Consider the following 26,075-nt stretch of genomic DNA (forward strand, 5'->3'; position numbering starts at 1 on the left):
TTTAGTCACATTAAATGCATAGTTAATAAACTTCACCCACAGGTTCATAGCTTCAAGCTGCTTTTTAGTGCCTCTTTCTTCAATATACTCAGCAATGAAGAATCACTGGACATCTGAGGACAGCTTCTAACATAAAGATCAAGTCCAAAGCAAGTAAAGAAAATCTATCATTAATATTTTAAGAGAAATGAGATATTGCATTCACGCATTGACAAGAAGACAATACTACAGATAAGGAACATTCAAAGACTGAAAAACAGTCCTTAGAAATCTGAGACATGATAATTGAGAGGTAGAGATTAACTTGTGTAAGACTCATCAGCTACTGGCTGGCCTCTAGAAAAGGAGACTTTATACACTGCCCCAGGGAGACTAGCTATGGCCCAGTGTTCAAGGCAATCAATTCTATTCAACCCTAACACTTGTCCCCCAGCCCCTCATCATGCCAGTTACGTAAAGGGGTAGTGCTTCCCCAACTGTTAACAGTGACATGGTGTTCCTGCCCTTGCTCACATGCCAGAAGCCACAGATTTGGTTTCTAGTTTGCAGATCATTTTAAGAGAGAGGCTGTGCTTCCATAATCCTGCAGCTTGAAACCCTATAACCCAAGGTTCAACACCCCCTTTTGTCATCTGACAGTTGCTTTTTGGATCTCTATGGGTTGCTCCAGAAAGCCATGGACAATGGGGCGGCTTGTATTCCTGCTGCTTATTGCCTCCATGAATTTCTTCCTGGAAATGCTGCTTCAGCAGGTACACTGTGTGTGCAGGCTGGCCATTTGCTTTTGATTGCCTGGCAATGGCTGAGATGAAAACTAATTGAAAAAGAAAACTAAGGAAAGTTGTAGAGTATAGAACAAAAACACAAAGAGATGAAACACACAGGGTGCCTCGGTGGCTCAGTTGGTTGAGCGTCTGACTTCGGCTCAGGTCATGATCTCACAGCTCGTGGGTTCTAGCCCTGCGTTGGGCTCTGTGCTGACAGCTCGGAGCCTGGAGCCTGCTTCAAATTCTGTGTCTCCCTGTCTCTCTCTGCTCCTCCCCCTCTCATGCTCCATCTCTCTCTGTCTCTCAAAAATAAATGTTAAAATTAAAAAAAACCACAGAGATGAAACACAGGAAGGATAAAAAATTACAGAACCACTCAATATAAAAAGGACAGGTAAACAAAAGTAAAGACATAAATTCTCAACAAATACAACTCTGAATTTCCCAGAACAGAAGCACATATGTTTCCAAATTAAGTAGGCTTATTTAGTATCAGTCAGAGAAGAGGAAATTAGATTAGACATAATTAATCAGACATAATTAGACATAATCACAACATTATGACATTTTAGAACAATGCTGATGAATAGTCTATACATGTCTAGAGAGAGACAGAGAATAACAAAAACAAAAACAGGTTATATGCAAAGGAACACAAATTAGAATTATTTCAGACTTTTAATAGCAATGTTGGAATTTGTAAGACAATGCATCAGTGCCTTCAGAATTCAGAGGAAAAATTATTTCTGGCCAAAAATTCTATTCCCAGCCAAACTATCATCAAGTGTGAGAGTAGAAATTCCTCCAAAGAAACATGGAGAGAAGCAAAGTGTTTTTCAGGATACTACTGCAGGATATGCTTCAAAAAATGAATGAATAAACAAGACCTAGGTAATAAACAATTCAAAATGGGAAAGAGAGAGGAATTCCCAAGAAAATGGTGAGGAATCATCTTAGATGGATATTTTACAGTATATGTTTAATCGAATTTCTAAAAACCTCTGCATATGGATCAAAAGTATGGGGTATTAATGACAATGTATATAGAAACTTAGTAAACAAACAGATAGTAGGGAAATTAAAAAAATGCACCAAAAAAGAAAGGAGAAGTAATCCTTATTTCATTGTTTACTTGGGAAAAGCACTGCATAGCCATAATTATGTAATTATGGATTAAAACCTAGGGAGAATTATGATTTCTTTATATTAAAAGGATGGGTGTGAGGGTAAAAAACTCATTTTCTGTAAGAAGTCAAAAGACAATCCCTAAAACTGAAGAATCAAGAAAGATAAACATATTATAAGTAATTTTTCTGTGTGTGGATGGGCTGAGGAGGGGCAGAAAGTGAGAGACAAAGAGAGAGAGAGAGAGAGAGAGAGAGAGAGATCTTAAGTAGGCTCCATGCTCCATGCAGAGTCAGATGCAGACTGTGAGATCATGATCTGAGCCGAAATCAAGAGGGGAATTGCTAACTGAATGAGACAGCAGGCGTCCAGAGACATAAACACATTATATAACGATGAGACAAAATACAAAACTAAGAAAAAAGAAAAGCCCAATGAGTTGAAAATGGTTGCCTCTTGAGAAAAGGAAAAAAGGAGGCAAGAAGACTTATGTTTCTCATGCTAAGTCCTTTAGAACTATTTCATTCTTTATTCCTGGTCTATATACATCTATGGAGAAAAGTTAAAAGTCAGAAAACAAACTATGTCAGGTGGACATTGGTATCCCTATTTCATGAAGAAACTGAGGCTCAGAAAATTAGCGGCAGAGGGTAGGTTTTGACCTGGATCTGTGAGTGTTCCTAACTATGACAGGAGAGTTAGGTGCCTCTCGAAGGGAAAAGGCCTATCATTTTGCAGAGTATCTCTAATGTGACAGACTGCAAGCTTAGTGCTCTGCATAGTGCCACCTCACTTAAGGCTCATAGCAACTCCTAAAAGTGGGCACTATTCTCATTTTACAAAGGCAGAGTCAGACGCTTAGAGAGGAATTGAAGAAATCAGCATTTGTAGAGAGGTTTCAAGGCCCAAGCTGAGGAACCCACAGCACTGTGTATTTTAATCTTCCCCAATGTACTGAATGAGTTGAGGGAGGTACTCTCAACCTTTATGATTCCTCAAGTTTTCACAGTGTAAAACCTGCCTCTTTGGCCTGTTGTTATGAGTCTCAAAAAATTCAGCTCTGATTTGTTTGCTTACTTTGGAGGATCTGTGCAGGTAAACTGCTGCCTGACAGATTTCTTGTTTTGTCACATAATGCTCATTTGGGAGAATGACAGTTTTCTGCTTGACTCACTCCATTTCCAAATCAAGACTTTGGTATGAAGCAGAGGCATTTTTCCTATGCTGACACTGAAAAAGGACCTTAGTGCAGACAGAAAACTGACTGAACTTGATTTAGATTACCCAAGCCTTAGTCCCAAGAATTAACAGCTCTGCTCTCCTGATTGGAGCTGTTACCTCAAATATGGATCTATACATATTATACGTGGTTCAGTAATAGAAGATGGTTAGTTTATACCCTGAAGGGCATTCCTCAGAGGACACTGAGGAGGAGTACACCACAGACAAGCCATGAACTCCAAACGTCCCACTTATTCAACATTAGCATGGTATGACTTCGGGTGGCCACGTGTTCTTGCTTCCCCAGTACAGTCTTGGTTTATTTGTTTTCCTGGTTTATCAATAGCATCCTGTTCACCCTAGTTTGGATGAAAAATTATATGACAGCCTAGTGATACTTCATCATTTTGGTATGCTGGCACAGAACCTATTGGATTCCCTGCTCCTTTCTTACGCCCATGAGAATATATTTGTTACCAAGTCAGTCCTGGGTAATGGAGATGGATAAGGGAGTATCTTACCTTCTTCATATTCCCTCTTTCTATGAGAGTATCATCCAGAAAACAAGCATGCATTTTACTAACCTAATGTATTGTTCTGCATACTGTTTTAAAATAAAGGCAACTTCACTTCCTAGGTACTTTAAATTAAACCAGGTTATTTGACAAATGACAGCACCCTTTCAGTCAGACATTATAGATAACCACAGGCAGAGCCAGGTGACACCTTTTGTAGGCTATTGATTAAAAGGAGCTGATATCCATCTTTCCAAGCACAGAATAATCCGCTGGCATTACAGAAATGATGGCAATCTTACAGAGAAGGTTAATCAGATACATGGGAAATCATATCTGCTCCTTGATAAAGCACAAGTCACTCAGAGATCAATCACAGACCCCAGCTGCCCAAATCACCATCCCTCAGAAAACAGAATTCAGAGCAGGCAGATACTGGTTTGTCAAAGCCTAGTACAAAACAAGACATTCTGTAGGTGTGAACAGTTTCAACTGCTGAGAGCATTGATTTGTGGGTTTTATAATACATGCACAATGGTAAACAACATAAATATAAGAAGTAGATATAAAGCAATGATTTACTTTGTCAGAAAAGAGAGTGACTAATCTCTCAAACCTCAGTGCTCCTACAGCAACACTGCTGGAGTTTTGGTACATTTTTAGGGAATCATAGTAGGATACAAAGTTAAGCATTTTGAGTCACTTTTCTTGGATAAATGGGAGTGGAGGCAGTGTGGGGGGGGGCTGGCAGTGAAAGGAATAGAAGCACGATGATATTGAATATCATTTAAAGGTACCTACTCAATGCCAGAGGCATTCACAGAGAGAATGGTACTTTACAGAGAAAATTCTAATTCTTGCAACACATGAGACTTCCCATTTTATACAGGAGGAAACTCAAACTCCTAAAATTAATTTTTCTCAGATCACAGAGGTGCTCAGAATGGCTAGAGTTGGTGTACAAATCCAAGCTATAGTAGACCAAAGCCCATGCCACTCTCATTGTGCCTCACTGAGAACGTCTATTTTCCCTGGCCTGTTAACATTAATTTTCTCAGCCATTACTTTGAAAATAAAGATTTGCTGAACTCCTTTGGGAGGCAACATGGTATAGCAGAAGGAGGCACAGGCTATTGGGTCTCATCGTGGGTATGAAATTTCCCCTTTCTAGTTTCTTCTGCAAAAAGAAAAGCCTGGAAGAAATGATGTCATCTCTTCCAAGGATCCTAAAGGGTCTTTCCAGTTGGGCCAATTCATGAATCAACTGTGAGAATAGGATGATTCTAACATACTGAAAAAGGAGATCTGGGTATGTAGTCATTTTATTCATTCATTCATGAGATAGTTACATGCACCTAATATGTGTGGGTACAGGTCAGCAGTTCCGATGCTCACAAAAGTTACATTGTAGTTAGGCTGAGAGTAGTGGATGCATATGTATGCAAAAAACAAAAAGAAATGTCTAGATTCTGAAAGTGTTATGGAAGAAATAAAGGGTACTATAATAGAGAATACTAATAAGAAGGTTCTCTTGATGGATATCCAGTGATTTCTGAAGATCAGAGAGATCTGAGATCGGAAGGATGAGGAAGGAGTGATGTGGTAGGGGGAAAGATTTATAGTATAGAGACAAATTATCCAAACATCTTATACTATTATAATAATAATATGAATATAATATGAAAGACAAAAATACACTCACATACACATGTACACACACACACACACACACACACACACACTGTAATTCTGGAGGCATATACATTATCAAAGCTCATTGGTCAAAAAAACGAGAACAACAGAATACAGATAAATAAATAAATGAAGCTGATGTACCTTATTTCCTACATTAAAAAAACCCGAGGCTCAGAGAGATTATGAATTTTGGTCAAGGTCACCCAGGCTGAGAAACCACATAAGCTATGATGAAGGTTATCTAAGCTCAGCTAGAGTAGCACCACAGCTCTGAGGCTGATCTTGGTCAATGGAACTGGTGGGATTTATATTATTCAGAGCCCAACACATCATTTCTCTTCCTTGTGTCTCACAAAGATGGCCTTCTGGTAATCAATTCTTCCCAGTGACACAGTCAGTAAGGCTTGCTACTGCTGTAGAGTGGTTTAGAGAATTTCACAGAAGACTTTATAGAGGTTTCAAAACTTGAATTACCAATTCATATGATAATGATAACAATAATGATACCTAACATTTATACTACACTTGTCACATGGACAAATACTATACCAAATACTTTAAAGCATCATCTCATTTAATTTTCTAAGAGAGAACAATAGAACCAGCATGGCAAAAAGATTTTATTTCTGAAGCCAAGTATGAAACTGCATAGATAAGATGTTTATAAAGTACAGCAGTTTGTAGAATATGGAGCTCTCATTTGGTGGGCTGTGAAGAGTAGCCAGAGAAAGAGAAGGGAATAAAAGTTTGAATGCCAATATATACTAATTAATGTAAATAAATTCCCTAATTTAGTTTTCCCCAAAAGCTTATTTAATAGGTTCTGTTATACCCATTTTACAAAAGTTTACCTTGAACTCTATCTTGTGATTATGTGATTTGAACCTGATTTGTCTACCTGCAAAGCCCACAGTATTCCATCTACAATGTGTTAGTAGAGAAGGGAACACATGGATTATACTGGATATACCAGAAAACCTCTCTATCCAAATACCATGCTCTTAATATCTGAAATGGTGTCACTGGAATTGAGAGGAAGGGTGCCAAGTGCATATGAGATCAATTTCTCACACCATACACAAAAATAAACTCAAAATGGATAAAGGACCTGAATGTGAGATAGGAAACCATCAAAACCCTAGAGGAGAAAGCAGGAAACAACCTCTTTGACCTCCACCGCAGCAACCTCTTACTTGACACATCCCCCAAAGCAAAGGAATCAAGAGCAAAAATAAATGATTGGGACCTCATCAAGATTAAAAGCTTCTGCACGGCAAAGGAAACAACCCACAAAACTAATGGGCAACCAACGGAGTGGGAAAAGATAGTTGCAAATGACCTATCAGATAAAGGGTTGATATCCAGAATCTATAAGGAACTCACCAAACTCCACACCTGAAAAACAAACAATCCAGTGAAGAAATGGGCAGAAGATATGAACAGACACTTCTCCGAAGAGGACATCCAGATGGCCAACAGACGCATGAAACGATGCTCAGCATCCCTCCTCATCAGGGAAATACAAATCAAAACCACACTGAGATACCACCTCACACCAGTCAGAGTGGCTAAAATGAGCAAATCAGAGAACTCTAGATGCTGGCGAGGATGTGGAGAAACGGGCACCCTCCTACACTGCTGGTGGGAATGTAAACTGGTACAGCCCCTCTGGAAAACAGTGTGGAGGTTCCTCAAAAAATTAACAATAGAACTCCCCTAGGACCTAGCAATAGCACTGCTAGGAATTTACCCAAGGGATATAGAAATGCTGAGGCATAGGAGCACATGTACCCCAATGTTCATAGCAGCACTCTCAACAATAGCCAAAACATGGAAAGAGCCTAAGTGTCCATCAACGGACGAATGGATCAAGAAGATGTGGTTTATCTATACCATGGAATACTACATGGCAATGAGAAACAATGAAATCTGGCCATGTGTAGCAACATGGATGGACCTTGAGGGTGTTATGCTGAGCGAAATAAGTCAGGCAGAGAAGGACAAATATCATACGTTTGCACGTATCGGAGGATTAGGAGGAACTTAACTGAGGGACAAGGGGGAGAAGAAGGGGGGAAATGGTGGGGGAAAAGGAGAGAGGCAAACCATGAGAGACTCTTGAATGCTGACAAAAACTGAGAACTGATGGAAGAAGGGGGGAGGGGGGATGGGCATGGAGGAGGGCACTCGTGGGGATGAGCACTGGGTGTCATGTGGAAACTAATTTGACAATAAACTATTTGTAAAAAAAAAATAAATAAAAGAATGAAAAAGAAAAGAGTCTATGAAGTTACAGAAGGGAAGACTTATGGTGGCACTATTGTCTAATGATGTCTTTGTGAGTAGATGGAGGGCTGCCATTAGAGTAGAATTGGGATCAGGAGAAGCCCCTAAGTGAGAAGTATAAATATGATTACCCTTAAGAATGTGTTAAGCTCTAGAAATTATGATTCCTGGATCAAAGCTGGTAAATTTACTTTATTGCTTCCTTTTCTTTACCTTTCTTCTTTCTTTTTAGTGTGGAAAAAGATCACTTCTTATTTTTTTCCTTTTAAATATGAGATATAATTCACACAGCAAAAACTTACCCTTTTAAAATATCCAATTTAGTAGGTTTTGCATATTTACTATTTGCACAACTATCAACACTTTGTAAGTCCATAATATTCCTTGACCTGAAAGAGAAACCTGGAAGTATCTAGGATTCAGTCCCAATTCTCTCTTCCACCATTCCCTGACAATGGCTAATCTACTTTCCACTTCTATGAAGCTGTCTGTAGTAAACATTTTATATAAATGTCCCATATCATATAATATGTAAACTTTTGTGTCTGGCTTCCATTTAGCATCATGTTTTCAAGGTTCATTTATGTATCATTAGGATTTATCAGCTTTTTATTTCTTTTTAAGGATGAATAATAGTCCATTGTATAGAAAAACCACACTTGGTTTATCCATTCATCAGTTGATGGACATTTGGGTTGATTTCACTTTTGGCTGTTAACAGTAACACTACTATGAACATTCATATACAAGTTTTAAATGCTTTCTGATATACCTACAGAGGGCTCAGCTTTAAAGTCAGTGTACTGAAAATGGCCCTTAAAAATCCCACAGGAAGTTACCACCTTAGAATTCATATGTTATCCAAATAGGCCAGTTTATCTCCAGTTCTTTCTTTGAGTATAAGCCAGTTGAAGTAGCTGGCTTGTGTTTGGTGGCCATATTGTAAAATCAACATGTCATCAAATACCAGAATCCCACTCAGTGTGGCAAGATGATCATATTTTAAGAAGTGCATGAAGAATGTGGTACACTGAGCCCAGGGTCCTTTCAGATCCTTATCTCAGAAGTACTTATAGATGAACCGGTTGGTAAAATTGCCTACATCAATTAAATTGTAATTCTTCTCCTTCCTTCAGGGATCATAAACTAAATTGATGTAAAATAAATGCTCATACAATTCAAATCTCCTGCACATGGAAGACTTCATTTCATTTCCTTTGAGAGCCCGAGTCACAGTACCTTTGGAAAGATTTTGTTGTTGTTGCTGTTGTTGAGTAAATAAAAAACTCCTGGAATTGAGAATACTTTCATGCTTCATTCCAACTAAATATTTCTTTATCAAGTAACAGAACTTTAAAACTGAAAGAGGTCTTAACTCTCTCTGTCCAATGTTATTCATTTTATAGGTGAGAAAATAGGAGTCTGGAGTGATACTTAGTAGTAATACTACTTAATGTCCCACAATTGGCTGGTAACAGAGCTGGTACCAGAATCAAGGATGGCAGAACCTTGGTTCACTGTTTTATCCACTATACTGCGATCATTCTCATATTCACACAATTCAGAAAAAGTAGGTCATATCTTCTCAAGTTTTATATTATTCACAACCTTTATCACCCAGCATGTTGTTAGTGTTTTATTATTTCTCTCTCTCTCTTTTTGTGTGCTACAACCCCCACCCCCCAGGCTGGTAGGTGGCACCCCACAAAGATAAGTTAGCTAAGGGAAAGATCTATTTTGTTTATAATTCATGGCTTTTCCTTTATACACAGAGCTTTTCTCAGACTGGTATACTAATGATTTTGGCTGAAGGATGGCACTCTGATTTTCTGGAGCTAAAATTTAGCACAAATTTTTGTCAAACACACTAGTCAGATCAATTAGAAATACTCGTGAAAATGAGAACATGAGTTTATGGGGGTTTCATGACTACTCTTTAGTACCATTAGTCCACATTCTCCCTATTTCTGTAGCACTTGACAGGAATCCCTAGTCAGCAGCTGGAGAAAGCAGAGTCTTTTTAAAGACAGGACTAATTTGTTTCCTGGTGAGAGGTGACAACCTGCCTCAATTTGCTTCAGATTTCTCAAAGATAATGACTTGTGTTTTCTTGTCCCAATTAACCACTGGCTGCTCCTGAGAAGACCGTGTCCATTCAGATAACTGAGTTTCTATTCACCCTGATAATCTCATGGTATAGACATGGAAGTAAAATGCAAATCTTAAATAAAATCATGTACAGAATTACAAACAGAAAGATTTGAAACATTCCCTTTTACAGTCTTCTTCTCATACCCCATCATATTCAATTTATATCTACTTAATAATTTAATAATTGAACATAATCAAAAGTCTGGCCTTTTCCATAGAGTGATGAGACTCACTTAATACCAGAAGTCAGAAGCTCACAGAGGGCCTGGCAGTATCATGTGTGGTACAGAGATAATAAGACAACAAGGAATAAGAAGGTCGGCGTCAGTTTTGAGAATACATGCCTGTCCCCTCTAAGGGCATCCTGATTTGAAAGTTTTAAACACATCCACAGATGAACAAAACAACACTGTGGTTTCAAGTCAAATTAGCCATGAGAGCCAGCACTTTGCAACCTGTGGCTACAGCTGACATTTGAACACTGTTGATCCTTCCTGATGCTCTTCTCTCCTTCCCCACCCCACACCTCGTCCAATGGTGAGTCTGAGGGTGGAGGAAGAATTCATGGCTCTGCATCATTCTTTCTCCTGGAAGTGTGAAATAAGCACATATAGTGGGTTGATTCTCCCATTCTATAAGTTCTGTAGTGGTATAAGTCTATTAAACCTGGAATTCGGCATTAAGGAGCCCGCCATTGCTATATACCTAGCCACATTCTCTTTCATCAGCTCTATCATGATAAAGCTGACATTCAACTGCCATCTGCCTGACCACCTTGACCTACCTCTCAATGGCTTTCAACCTCACTCAATGGACAAAGGTATTATTTAGTGAACTCTCTCAAAGTTCACCATATAATAGAAAAGAAAGTTGTTTATTGAACTGTGTTTTAGGAATACACTATCCATAATTAGCAGAATAATCTTTTCAACCCATATTGCATTACTGATTATGAATAAATTCATACTGGGAGAAAAAAATTCAGAAATACTCTTCAATAAGAAAATTAAGCCAACATGATAGAATTCAACCTTGAGGCATACTTTTGCTCAGGGGTAGAAAGACACATAGGGCAGAAATAAGTTTTTAAAACTACAACATTGCAGAATGAGAACATTTCAGAGTTGGGAGGTTGATATGTATCGATGTTTACAAAGTCACCAGAGTAGGCTGTCAGTATGTTAAAATTAGTAGAAAATGCCCCTTAGAGGCCACTCAGACCACATATTCCCATCTGATGCCTGCATTCTTTCTGCAGTGCCTCCCCAGAGCGTGTGTCCGGTCTGGAAGTGATCATTATCAATAATAGAAAAATCACTAGTATCATCCTTTGCAAGGTTTAAGTATTTGAACATTTTTCAAAAATTGAATACACAAAAATATCTAATGCTTTGATCTAATGCTTTCCACACATCTATCCCGGTACTATTTTGATGTCACATAGTGTGCTACCTCTTCAAATGTGTGGAAACACCCACCATCTATAGGTCTTCTTTGGCCTCACCAGCCTCAGTTTCTTTAGCTGTGCTTCCTACCATCACCCTTGCTACCTTCCTCTAGACGTATTTCAAATTTTTACTGTCAGTCTGGGAATAAAAACATTGACCTTTCTCAGCATTTTCATCAATATTACTGTAGTTTTTCCCCTCTCTTATTTTGGATACTCTATTAATTATAGATCTAATTTGCCTCAAAAAACTATAGAATATTGCTGACTTAGCAAAGATCTTAGAGTCAACTAAAACTTTAAACACACAGTATAACCTAAAATTTGACTCTCTCATCCTGGTTTTGGGGGCCAAGTGTAAATCTTTACATTTGCCACTATTAAATTAGGCTTGTTGCATTTGGTTCATCTGATTATCTTTTATGGGGCTCCTGGGTGGCTCAGTCAGTTAAGCATCTGACTTTAGCTCAGGTCATAATTTCCCAGTTCGTGAGTTTGAGCCCTGTGTTGGGCTCTGATAGCTTAGAGCCTGGAGCCTGCTTCAGATTCTGTTTCTCTCTCTCTCTGCCCCTCCCTTGTGTGTACAGTAGGATCTTCTTATTTTTCAAAAGTTTTATTTATTATGAGAAAGAGAGAGAGAGAGAGAGAAAGAGAGAGAAAGAGAGAGAGAGAAAGAGAGAGAGAATCCCAAGTAGGCTCTGAGCTGTCTGCACCGAGTCCTACACAGGGCTCAATTCCATGAACTGTGAGATCATGACCTGAGCCAAAATCAAGAGTCTGACATTAACCAACCCAGGTACCCATAGCAGGATCCTTTTGTATGAGGATATCTATTTACATATTTGCAGATAGATAGATATACAACTGGCCCTTGAACAACATGAGTGAACTACGTGGGTCCATTTATAGATTTTTTTTTTTTTATAAATACAGTGCAGTAAATGTATTTCCTCTTCTTCATGATTTTTAATAGCATTTTATTTTCTCTAGATTACATTACTGTAAGAATATATTATGTAATACATACAATATACAAAATTGTGTTAAATGACTTTATGTTATTTGCAAGGCTTATGTTATTTGCAAGGTCAATAGTAGGCTATTACTAGTTAAATTTGGGGGGAAAAAAAACTTATATTTGGATTTTTGACTGCACAGAAGTTGGTGGCCCTAATCCTTGCATTGTTCAAGGGTCAAATATAGATTTAAATACACACACACATACACACGCACACACATACCTAGACGTAATTCGGTAAATAAATGTAAAACATATTTAAATGGATCTCTCTGAATGAGATTAACTTTTTTCTAATATTTCTATAAATAACATGAATTATCACATACTTAGAAAAGGATTTAAAATATCCTATGCTGTGATAACTACTTTTCTTTTTAAATCCTGTTAGAACATGTTAAATTTCCCTTGAAGTTGGTCTCAAGATCATGTACATATAATGAATGGAACGTGTTTTATTTCCATTAAAGAGAAAAATCAAAATATTTGCCTTTTTATTGCTCACAGTTCCTGAAATATGGCCAAGGGTGTTTCAGGGGCCTCTTCTCTGGACATGTTCTCATTTCATCTTTTCACTGGTTTTTCCCTAAACATGCTGGGAGCTTTTATGTCTTTGGCTATTAGATAAATTTCTTTTGCCTGATATTACCTTTATATTTCATAACCTGGTGAGCTCTTATTCATTCCTCAGTTCCCAGTTCAATTATCACTTTTATCTCCTCAGTGAATCTCCTCTTCATTCCTTCCTTTTTGTTCCTTCTATACTTTCAACAAAGCTCTATCTCTTTGCCTATCAGCATCTACTCTTAGGATGTGAGCTCTTAGGTGTGCAGCCAGGCATTCCCTAGAGAAATTACTAAAAATGGAAATTCCTGGGTTGCACCTTTGGAGATTTTTGCTCATCAGAGCAGGAGAGAATGTGCATTTATTAAAAAAAAGCAACAACACAGGCAATTGTGATGCTTGTGGTCTGTGGCCCATGGTGTCACAGAGGGAGGGTGACAACTATGTCATTTGTATCTTTTGACCGTTCTGTCATATTTGGATTGTATCAGATTGTCTTCTCATCAAGTATAATGGTCTGTATAATTTACTTTTTCTTAGCCTTACCCATCAAGAAGCATTAAGTGCGAATAGCATTGTGACCAGCTATTTTATTTATATTGTAGACAAAGCCAACAGAGACAGATTTATATCACAAGATATGTGGGCTAGCCTTATGAAAATAGATATGAAAGAGAAGGAACTTCTGATTAGACCCTTTGGATTCCACTCTTCTGGGAAAAACCCAAGCCTGACTTACATTTATAAGCAGTTCTACTTCTGAAGAGAGAGAAGGGGGGAAGTTAATATGATGATAGGTGACATGTTTTCTATCTGGGCAACTTTCAAAGTGGACATTGCTAATATTCATTTAATAACATGTCTTGCACTTCTGCACAGTGATTATAGAACTGCTAGAAGGCCATGTAAAAAGTCACTGTTGCTCTAAGTGTTCTGCTTACATTTCTTCTTCCATAGGTAGTAACCTACTTTTGGCTCTTCAAATGGCTGCATAAAGAGACAACCATTTTAACCTTTTAGAAATGAATCTTGCTAGAGTAAATCGGAGAGAAATGATGGAAGTATTAATTAACTTGCCTTCTTCTTGGTCAGATCCTGTATTTAACCTAAAAGCCTACAGTCTTTTGGGAGGTTTTCTTAGATTTGATTGCCTATGACAGCCAGAGAAATTCAATTATGGTTTGGTGGCATTACTCCTTTGGGACAGTAAACCCCCCTCCTGCCTCTGGTACAGAAAACAAATGCCAAGAAAGGAAGGTGAGGATCACTCATGAATTTTTCTGACACATCTCTTTTCTGGTTCAGGGTTTGCAATAGTCCAAACTTCCTTTTTGGAATTGGGACCGAATGCTGGCTTCCCTCATGGGACCACCTCTAAAATAAAAGGAGATGGATGATTTAACACACACACACATACACACACCACATACACCCCTCTGCTTCTGCAAGAGCTTGTCCATATAAAACCAACCAGTCTGCATGACAAAGTATCATCTTCAAACCACAGGAAGCTCTGATATTTAGGGGCAGAAGATAAAAGTGCTTAATTTTACTTCCCTTTTAATTTATTACATAATTAGCCATTTAAAATCCATTTCAGCCTTGGAAATTACAAAAAGAAAAACATACCATAGCTGAAAACAAACTACATTGATCTTTAAACATTTTATGAGCTAAAAAGCTCAACATAAACCATTTCTTTCCTTCAGTAGGGAAATAGCTATATGGCAAGATATAAGATGACAGATGTAACCTAAAAAGATATGCACAAGAAAAAGATGGATTTTTATTTATGTGTTTGAAAAATATATAACTTTAATAATGCTGAGGATGTGTTCAGTAGTGGTAGCGGAGGTAGGCCAGAGATGTATGCTTTTTAATATCAACTTCCTCTCGAGTAAGAATTTTATCACATTAATAGCTAAGTCATACTGATTGTAAAAAAGCTAAAATGAGGCAATTAGTACGGCCTATGACAGCCATGAAGAATGAAACATGTGAGCCTTTCAGTGCAAGCCAGATGGATATCTTCAATAATCTTCTTATTATCTGCTTGTGGTAATAAGTTCAATTAAACTGAATCAGAACAACACAAGTCTCTTTGAATTGCCGGAAAAGAAATTAATTATGTGCTTCACATTTAATGAAGCCAAAGAGTCATATTCTGTTTGCCTTTATTGTTTGTTTGTTTTATTTATTTAGATTGGTAAGTATTCATTAGGAACTAAACCATTTATTTCATTCTACAGTAGATATTTTCTTTAAAAGACAATTTTGGATTAAAAAGGTTAAATATAATTGGCAATAAGGTTTTTATCTATTCTATAATATCTGGAGGAGAGGTAGAAAATCGGATCCACTGTCTGAATGATTTTGACTGTAATATCTTACCGTGCAAAAGAATTCTGACCTGGCATTTCCTTTTAATTTGAGTTATTATACGTAGAAGACTAACAAAAACAAATTAGCAGAACACATATTCCCATTTCTAGAATCAGCAGTCTCTAATGTTTTTTCCAGTCTTTCCCCCTCTGAATATATATGAAAATTTTACCAAAATAAAACATTACCAATACAGCTGAAGTCCTTTCATATAACCTCGCTCCAGATCCCTTCTTCACAAATACTATGAGTTAATGTTTATCCTGAGCATGCATTTTTATGTTTAAATATTATATGGTATGATTTCCTGTTACTAATCTTATATTAAATCATATTACATGCATTATATGAAATAATACCACATGTATTATTCTCTGATTTGCTTGTGTACTTTTGTTATTACAAACAACAATGTAATGAACATCTTTGCAAGTCTACCTCAGAACATGTATAATTTCCTCTAGGGTAGACACCCAGAAATGGAATTCCTAAGCCATGGAGATTGTACTTTTTCAATGTTATTTTCTCTATATGGGGTCTCTTTTTCTTTGCATTCCTGCTTACGGTGAGTGCATGAGTACTCTCTTCACACTCTCATCAACAAAAGATTTTGTTAATGTTTATCTTTTGCCAATTTATTATATAGAAAATCATATTACACTGGTGCTTACATTTGCATTTTTCTTATTAGCAATCTAGTGAGATTGAGATTTTGTTCAAAATCTTGTTGGCTGGCAGTATGCCTTTTATACCAAAAGCAAGAATGTGAAGCCCACCTCAGCATAGATGCCTTCCTATGAAAGGGCAGAGTTTGCATAGGAATACAAGAGTTAGGGGATTACTTCCTCGCTCTAGACTAAGGATGAAGAAATCATGGCAGGATGCAGTCAGAAAAGACTGTCATGGTATGCAATCTTAATAAACTTAAACCTTAGCATTATAAAAGGCTATATCTTAGCATTATAATCTTCGCATTATAAAAGAGTAGCTCTTTTACAGAAAGAATTAGACAAAAGGGTAATCATTCTATCTATGATTGATATTGCTAAAGGCATACTATTTGCTACGTCCACATGGCCCTCATTAGGGCTCACAGGAATGTCAGGGGAAATATTACACTGTTTCATTAAGATCTTGGCTTCATGTCTTGGTAGAAAGAGTCCCAGGTTATGTCATGCTCTGTGAACATGGAAGGAACAAAAGGCACACTTAGCTATCCTTTCTTTAGGATTCTTCTATTTTAGTTGACTGTTGCCAACTCCATTGTGGCAGGTCTTCTCAGATCTAACAGGATCTAGTATTGAAATATTCTGGCCACTGTCCTTCTCCCAAGGGATCTAACATAATTAGCATTTAGCACTTTTAACAACAAACTTTTCCTACTCTAGGTGCCTTGGGTCAGAATTTGTGTTAATCCTATTAGAAAGACCCTTAATTATTGCCTAGAAATAATTGGTTCCAGTGGAAGACACTTAATTAGGTTGAAATATATTCTGTTATAAGGGCCCAATGTTAAAAGCTTTTGTTGTGGGTTAGCAGCCAAATGTCACTGCTGGTCACTGATTTCTGATTGATCCCCAGTCAAATATGGATAAAGCCTTGAATAATTTTACATAGAAGATGTGGGCTGTTTCAAACTCATTTTCAAAAAAGGTTCCAATTGAAGAGACTCTACTTATTGTGTCAGCCATGGTGTGCATAGATAGGTTGATATTTCTCAATGTCTTATAGTTAAAAACAGAAGTATTTTACATGGTATACTGTAGAAACGCTATAGAAACTTATTGGTGTTGGTAAGAATTTCCTTTCTGTCTGTTATATGTATGTATTTGATAACATCTTTTCTTCTAAATGTAAATAAACTCTTGATGGGATGGACATGAGCATTCTGGCAATGAAGGCCATCAATTAAATGTTGAGTAAGCCACAGGCACATCTTCCCTTTATAGGAACAGAAAATGAGAATTCAAAAGAACTTCTTGTTATGAGTCTTTGAGGTCTTTTTTAAAAAATTTTCTAACATTTACTTATTTTTGAGAGACAGAGACAGAGCATGAGCAGGGGAGGGGCAGAGAGAGACACACACAGAATCCAAAGCAGGGTCCAGGCTCTGAGCTGTCAGCACAGAGCCTGAAATGGGGCTCAAATCCCAGGTACAGTGAGATGATGACCTGACCTGAAATCTGACGCTTAACCGATTGAGCCACCTAGGTGCCCCCAAATACTTGAGGTCTTAGTTAAATTCTACTGAGAATCTCTTTTGTATCAAAGATAAAGTACAATGCTTTTCTTATTATAAAAGTAATTCTGTGCACTGAATAGAAAAACATGTAATCTGGAAAATAAAAAGAAGTCTTTTTATTTATTTTTTAATTTTTAAAAATTATTTTATTCATTGATCCATTAAGAAATATTTTAAAATTCAGACGAAAACAGGGTAAAATGTATATATAGGGCAACTTTAAAAAGAAAAAAAAAAGTAAAAGAACAACCTGCAACCAGAGAGATGGGTAAACTAAATGTGAAACAGTTCAACTGATTTAGGCTGGTGACAGTGACAAGTTCAGGAAGAGATAAATATCTTGATAAACCCCAGTTGACACATTTTGTGCTTCAGGACTATCCCTGGTCTAACAGTCTGGTTCCAGCAGTGTGAGGCCTCCTCATTCCTGCAGAATCAGACTGAATACACTGTTCTAGTGTCTACCAGGGATTTTTTTCTCCTGCCTCTCAATCAATGATCCAATAGTCTCTGCATTTTTGACTTATATCCAAGTACTAGGTCAACCCTTTTCATACTGGGGTAAGGCTAAGGTCTGTGAAAGAACTAATCCCAACAATTTCAGCTTGTAATCAAACTCAAGGGGATATCAAAATTGTCAGTTTCTGTATAACCTAGCTAGGCTACACCTTGGACCAAGTGTTGAAGATCTGTCTAGGGAAAGAAAAAACTCATAAAAGAAAGGATCAGTAAGTTTTTGTTTTTGTTTTCTAGAAAGGGCTGAATAACAAATATTTTAGGTTTTGCTAGTTAAGAGGCAACATTGAGGATATTATGTAGGTAGTTATATATTACATGGTTTTTGTCATGATTGTTCAATTCTGCTGTTGGGTAAAAATAACCACAGTTAATGTGTAAACAAATGACATGGCTGTGTTCTGCTGAAAACCTGTTTATAAACTCTAGGAAAGATGCATTTAATAACTTTTTCACATACCTGAAATTGTTATTATTCTTTTGAATTTTTTTATTCAGTTAAACATGTGGAAACTGTTCTTAGCTCCTGGGCTATACATAAACGGACAGTTAGCTAGCTTTGGTCCATGGGCCATCATTTGGCAACCCCTGGAAATATGGTATATATCAAGATCAAGTAGGACACTTATTAAAAATGTTCATTTTTCAGGCCTCATCGCTAAAGATTTAGATTTATTAGGTTAGGGCACTGGTAATCTATACTTCTGTTAAGCATTCTATTGAACTTTCACTTGCAATGTGGCATGTACAAAGTTCTTTGATGTAGGACAGGGATTCTCAAAGTATAGTCTGGAATCACCAGTTGTAGACTGACTCAAGGTCATTTTGGTTGTGGTTCAGCAAGAGAACTATGATAATAACATCCATAGCTTAAAGCCTTGCACTTCATTTTCATGCCTGGAGGTGATCAATAGGAGCTCGGGTTGCTAGAACCATAGTTATGTTGCTGAACTACATTTAAGACAAATGCCCTAAGTTGCTCTTCTTTAGGAGTGCTTCTTAAAAACATCTGTCATACAAAACCTGTACAGCAAAGACACTGTGTCACGTGCAACGGCATGCCTTGTACTCTACCATAGAGATAAAAATGAATTAGTAAGTACAATATTGCATGTAAATGCAGCCTGCCCTCTGTATAGTTCTTAATGATGTCGACAACTGCTGAAGCTCGTCTTTGCTGAAAGGTCAAATATTATGCTTTCTGGTGTGATTCAGGGGTCTGCTATGAGAACTGTTCTTGTTTAAAATTAAACAGCAAACCAAATCCCAACTATGCTCTAGCTAGTTTAAAAAATAATATCAGTAAAATTTAGAAATTCAGATGATGGGATGATAATCAAGAGCCCCCTGGGCACCTGTCAGAATTCTGCAGTTTGGAAGCCTGCTCATGCATAATCTGAATATTTATCCATTTTATGGTTGCCAGCCAGAGATTTATTTTAAGCCTCCTGTACCTGCTCTGGTGGATTTATCCCTTCCTTCTCTCCCACCCGCTTACTTACTGACCCTGTGTTTGACACTATCTTCGGCCTCCCTTCAAAACACGGTGGTGGGGGTGAGGAGAAAGAGAATTGGATTTTAAAAGCACTGTTAATGACAGAATTATTATAAAAAGGTTAGAGAAGATGTGTTCTGATGTCTGACCTTCACGGTGTTTTAATCCTACATACGAGGAGATCAAAACGAATACAAGCACATTTTAAGGTTAGAGAACACCTTCTCTGATAAATTAGTCCCTTTGTAGATCTCAAAATTGAATTAAAATACAGTGCTCAGTCATATTTCAGGCTAATCTGTTACATTTACATTAAAGGTACAGGGCTGAAACATTATGATGTGCGATTCAGTACTTGGCACAGTTCACGTGGAGTTCAGAATGGTTTTCTCTGCCTTTATCGTGCTTTATGGGGCAGATTTCTAAATTGCATTTCTCAGTTTATGTTAATGTCCTTCACAGAGACCTGGTGGTCTGGATGCCCCTATGCACACACATGTACTTCCCATTAATGTTAATGGGAGTCAGAACCAAGCAACGGGAGATAAATGTTCTTTCAAATACCTTCTGACCTTACCTAAAGTAACAGGATTGCTAACTTCTGTGAACATATGGACCAGATAAAACTCATATTGCTTTTTTCCCCCATCTCACCTATAAGAATAATAAAAGAAGCAGAGAACCTCTGCAGAAAAACTGACTGCAGGAGAGTACCACCAGCCAAGCCCAGAAAGAGCTTGGTGTTTAAACAAATGAACTCCCCCTGGCAGGGAGCCAATGAACTCAGGGCTCATACCTACAGATCTCTGCCTTCCTCTTTCACAGGCTACCTGGCTCTTCCTGCCATGGTCTTTTTCATTCCCCCTATATTAGGACATTTCAGTTTTAAAGTGTTCCATGTGCCTCAGCAAAACAGTTCCATGTACTGATCCTATCATAGGTCCCTCTATATTCTTTCCATAAGTCTGCTAAAACTCCTGTAAAATACCAATGTTTCATCTTTTCCAATCTTCATATCCCATCTTTATGATTTTGTATATTGCCTCATAATAACACATACTTAATATTTTTATTACTATTACTCACTTCTTCACTTAAATACCTTTTATTATTTTTTTAAGTTTTTATTTATTTTGAGAGAGAGAGAGGGAGAGCATGAGCAGGGGAGGGGTAGAGAGAGGAAGAGAGAGAGAATCTCAAGGAGGCTCTGCACTGATAGTGCAGAGGCAGGGCTTTAACTCATGAACCGTGAGATCATGATCTGAGCCGAAATCAAAAGTCAGATGCTTAACCTACTGAGCCACCCAGGCGTCCCTTTACTTAAATATGTTTTAAGGGGAAGTTTTTTTTTATCATTGCCATGAATGGAAAACTAGTATTTTCCTAATACACATTGTAAGAAACAAATTACTAAAATTATAAAAATAAAACAAAAACAAACAGTTAAAGTATGAACTGCCTAAAACTATCTCTTACACTATACTTGGAGAATCATCATTTACATTTAATTAAAATTCTAGAAATAAAGTATTTAATCTTTTACAAAAGGTAGAAGTTCCTACCTCAGCAACGTTTATATTCGCCCAAAATATGGGGTGGCCAAGGCATACTTCATAACTGGTGTATTGGCAAGTTGTCCAGCATGATTCAGCACAAGACAGGCATCAGGGAACCATCTGGATCATTGGGGATAGAGTGCCCTGGGACTGGCTGTATTGCTGGGATATAAACTCTAATGGGAAATATAGGACATTCCTTTCTGTCCACTATCTTGAAAGCCAAGGAAATCAAGGCTTATGAGAAGGATGCTGGTCAAACACAGGACAGAACTTGGACCTACATATAAAAACACCTCACTGTCAGCAATAGAGAACCGTAAAAAGTGGTTTCTAGTCTTAGGAGTTTATCATCTTTCACATTCTCGGGTATTTTCTTATGGCAGGCTCACTTCTCTCTGTTAATTACTCTAAGGGGTTGGTGGTGGCAAGTTCATAAATGTTCATTTCAACAAGATTTAGAAAGTATATGCAGCCATTTTATTAAAATATAAGCAACAAGAACAAAACCACTAATATTTCCTGAGTGCCAAACATTATGTTAAGCACTTAACATGAATTATCACAGTCATCAAAACCACTCAAAAAGTTGGTGCTGCTACTATCCCAACACAGGTTAATTATGTAGTCCAAGGTTACAGAGTTAGTGAGAAAAATGAGATTCAAAGCCAGATCTCTCTGCCTGTAAGCCCAGTCTCTTAATCACTACCTAAGACTGTTGCCTAGTACTCTCTTGTATCTCTATAACTAGCACATAATCTATAATTGGGTCCCAGCTCTGCCATTAACCAACTCTGAAACCTTGGGATTCCTCTTGGTCCTAGCTGATCCTTGTTTCCTTCTTCATCTGAGAAAGTCATATATTAGCAAAGACCTCTACCTGGAATTTTGATTTACAAATATTATCTAACTTCTTTTTCTCTTTGCCCTGTGAAATTGAGTGAACACATAGTCCTCTGCCCATGCTATTGCTGTGAGTGATTAATTAACAGAATGAAACAGTGGAGATAATCTAAATACAGATTTACTTCTGACTCTTGGCCTTCCAATTTTTCTATCTGCAAAGATAAGTATGTTTTGAATAAAAAGTCTTCTCCAAATGGTAGTATTTTACCAATTTCCAAAGACCCCAAAATATGCAATTAGATAATTGTTAGCTTTCTTCTTTAAATTACAACTAAGATAGATAAACAGATAGATACTTTTACTTTTCTTAGGCTATCTTACTTCATAGAGGGAGCTACAAATAGGAAGAAGGAAATAATATTATATGACCCATCTATATCTATTATAGAAAAATATCTATTTTATAAAAATATATTATAGATAAAGAAAACAATTAAAATGATTTTCTGGTACAGGAGTCCAGGTTCAACAACCCTCTTCCACTACTGGTGACCTTGAGAAAGTCACCAACCTGAGCCTTATCTTCCTTAGTCACATCAACCATTGCCAAGATCCTTTCAACTCAAAAATTCTGTGACTCTATAAGACAGGAAGTAATAGAAATGCAAATAAAATGTAAATTAAAATCTCATCCTTTGCAATTTAGTACTTTCAGCCCATCCCATCAACCGGGTGTTAGAATAGATTCATATCATGTGCTGTGCTAAGGGCATAAAGGAATTTCTGTCATACACTAGAAAGACTAGGGTTATGTGGAAAATTTTATTTCCTCAAAACTGAGGGGGTTGGCAGAGTGACTAAAAAAGCACAGAGGTGATCAAAGCCCTTTTTGGTATAATAATCCATATCCATATCTCTGAATAACCAGAGCAGCTCTTTTAAAAATAGCCAGTGTCATTGTTTAAACAATGTTTGCTAAAAATAGTATTTGAGTCATGGGTTTTTAATTTGTTAGCACAGTGTTCCTAGACATGAATTTCAAATCTACAGAGACTTGAAAGAAAATTTAATTAAAGGATTGAAGATAACATTAGTTACAACAGTATAATAGATACAATGGCTGTAATTCTTAAAATTGTATTGGATGATTCTGAAATAAGATAGCCTTTCAATCATATTCATTACCAACAGTTCTCTAAGAATCATTAATCATATCATGTTTGGCATGATGTATTAATTTAGCAACACAGTGATATCTGTACATATTAAAATGAATGATACCACTTCTATAGATAGCAATATTAGAGTCTGGCACCTTAGACCACTCACTCAGCCCTCCTGACACCTGAGATGGCAATACTAGAAATGAAAACATTTATATCAATGTATGTGTTCTCTGGGTTAGTCATTACCTTTTACTACCAAGTTTCCAGTACTGCTAGCAGTTCCAAAATGGTTAGTGGCTACACAGGTATAACTTCCAGCATCTGACTTAGTCACATTGACAATTCTGAGGCTTCCATCTTCAGAAATGGTAATTCTGAAATTAAAACAAACCAAACATGGTAAGTTTAACTCATATGACTAACTGAAAATTATTTCTGTCATCTTTCAAACTCTAAATCATGACTGTATCACTTGATAGCCTCATCTTTATTTAGGGTATTTGTTTATATACACATAAATGTAACTAGGATATATTACTTATTGAGGACTTTTAACGCTTATCTTGCTAAAATGGTCTCAACATTCTGTTGGAATAAATATTAGAAATATTAGATAGGTTGTAACCATTCTCTGTGTTTGGCATCTCTAACTGCATTATGCATAGGAAAGGCTTATTGAAGATCACCATTAGTCATTTATTTATTTACTTACTTACTTAAGTTTTAGAGACACAGAAATAGCATGAGTGGTGGAAGGGCAGAGAGAGAGGGATACAGAGAATCCCAAGCAGCTCCACGCTGTTAGTGGAGAGCCTGATGTGGGGCTTCAACCCAAGAACCATAAGATCATGACCTGAGCTGAAACCAAGAGTCGGACATTTAACCAACTGAACCACCCAGGCACCCCTCACATTAGTTTTTAAACAGCTGAGGTATAAGAAGAAAAATCTCTTGATTGGCCATTTCATTTTCATTGAAAATGCTTTCCTCTGGGGTGCCTGGGTGGCTTAATTGGTTAGGTGTCTGACTCTTGATTTTGGCTCAGGTCATGATTTCATGGTTTGTGAGATTGAGTGTCATACTGGGCTCTGCGCTAGCCCAGAGTCTACTTGGGATTTTCTCCCTCTTTCTCTGCCCCTTTCTTGCTAGTGTGCATGTACACTCTCTCTCCCAAAATAAATAAACTTAAGGGGTGTCTGGGTGGCTCAGTGGGCTAAGCATCTGACTTGGGATCACGTCCTGATCTCAAAGCTCATTGGTTCAAGCCCCGTGTTAGGCTCTGTGCTGACAGCTCAGAGCTTAGAGCCTGCTTCAGATTCTGTGTCTCCCTCTCTCTCTCTCTCTGCCCCTCCCCACTCATGCTCTGTCTCTCCTTTAAAAATAAATAAACATAAAATAAATAAATAAATAAAATAACTTAAAAAATGTTTTCTTCTAGATGAGTGGCTTAATTAAATGAGTTATCATTAAGCATATTTGCTGAAATATGTCAGGCAATACATTTTTAATGAAATGCAAGAATTAATTAAAAATAAATGAAAATATCCCACGAGATGGTATGACTATGGCAGAATAGCAAATGTGGATGGCACATCTCAGGGCCCACAATTTGTGACAAATATCTACTACGTGGGAAGGAAACACTTTCACTGAGAGACACAAAACTAGAACAGGAAGGATTCTAGAGAACCCTGTTTTCAACAGAACTACAGCAGCAGATGAAGGTGCAGAGATGAGCAAGACGCACAGCCTGGCTAGGACATCAGTCAGAAAACTAAAAAAATGTACACAGATGGCTCATTCAAGGTAAATGTCTACTGAACCTCCACTTTATCCTTCAAATTTACCCACTTCTATCTCTTCTGATCCCCCCTTCTCATCTAGGCTATCTAAGCAGCCTTTTAAATGATTTGCTATTTTTACTCTTGCTCCTCAGATGCATTCTTCAGTCAGTGATCAGGTGATGTTTTAAAATATGGATCAGATACATCACCCCTCAGGCTCAAAGATCCTTCTTTGTACCCCAGTGCATTCAGACTAAATTCTCTTCAGCAATCCACAAAGGCCTGATGGATCTGGCCTTTGCCTTTCTCTTGCATACTTGATTTCATTCTGATCTTTCCATCCTTCAGTGAACTATAGTCACACTGGCCTTCAGCAAGTCCCTGGAGTGTCTGGGACCCTTTCCCACCTCAGGGCCTTTCTATCTGCTGCTCTGCCTACCTTGACATCAGGACATAGCTACCACCTTCTCACCCTCTCAAGACCTCCACTCTGAGGCAGCTCTTTTCTTACAGACTTCTATCTCTAAAGTGGATTTCTTTTTTATTTTGTTATTCTCTTTTCTTGCAGCCACTTTATTTCTTCATCTCAAACACAATCTAGAAGTTTTGCTAACTTGTTAGCTGTCTCATCACATGGCATATGAGCTTCTCTGAGCGCACAGACTGTGTTACGACTTAATCTCTAAGAACTAGTACTAGGATGACCGGTAGTAGATGCCCTGTAAGTATCTGCTAAGTGATGGAGTGAGTAAGTAAATAAATAAATATCCTAAGAGAAAAATTCATAATATGTTATAAGAATTCGAGTGGCTTAACCACTGAGCACTAGTGCTAGCCTGAATAGAGTACTTCACAAATATTTGAAACAAGGGGTCTAGAATGGTCAAAGCTTCATTTAATAGAAATTTTGATTAATCATTTTAAAACCACAGGTGAAGATTTAAATATACTGGTTTGCAAGAGCTGTATATACTTTTCATGAAGGCCCTTAGGGATGGAGCAGCTACAGATTTCCTGATGACTCGTTGTAGGTTCTTTGATTCAGGCTGATGAGAAGGTATGAAGGCAGATGCACGCTATAAAGGATATTGGAATCAGAAGAATGGGTGTTCGAATTCCAGTTCTGTCAGCTCTAAATGTGCGGTCAGAGGCAAGAATTACGTAAGATAAGATTAGTGGGATGTCAAGCACATTTCCTGGTATTTATTAGGGAGTTGTTTTGTTGCTGATTTTCTTTTATCTTTAAAACTGTTTCCTCTTCCTTTAGTTTTTTGTGCATATGGGAAAAATTGGATAACA

General features: G+C 37.5%; 1 protein-coding gene across 6 annotated transcripts in view; it reads right to left on the minus strand.

Annotated features, from left to right (window-relative positions):
• The window catches only part of CNTN4 (contactin 4), a 778,655-nt gene that overhangs the window by 51,906 nt on the left and 700,674 nt on the right, over positions 1-26,075 (minus strand). For all 6 annotated transcript variants that reach the window (XM_039240293.1, XM_039240289.1, XM_039240291.1 and 3 more), the window contains one exon: positions 23,239-23,366. In XM_039240293.1, coding sequence (XP_039096224.1) covers positions 23,239-23,366 — 128 coding nt within the window. The remainder of the gene's footprint in view (positions 1-23,238; positions 23,367-26,075) is intronic.

The sequence above is a fragment of the Hyaena hyaena genome, unplaced genomic scaffold (genome assembly GCF_003009895.1).
Source record: "Hyaena hyaena isolate Hyena2069 unplaced genomic scaffold, ASM300989v1 scaffold_172, whole genome shotgun sequence".
NCBI classification, from domain to species: domain Eukaryota; kingdom Metazoa; phylum Chordata; class Mammalia; order Carnivora; family Hyaenidae; genus Hyaena; species Hyaena hyaena.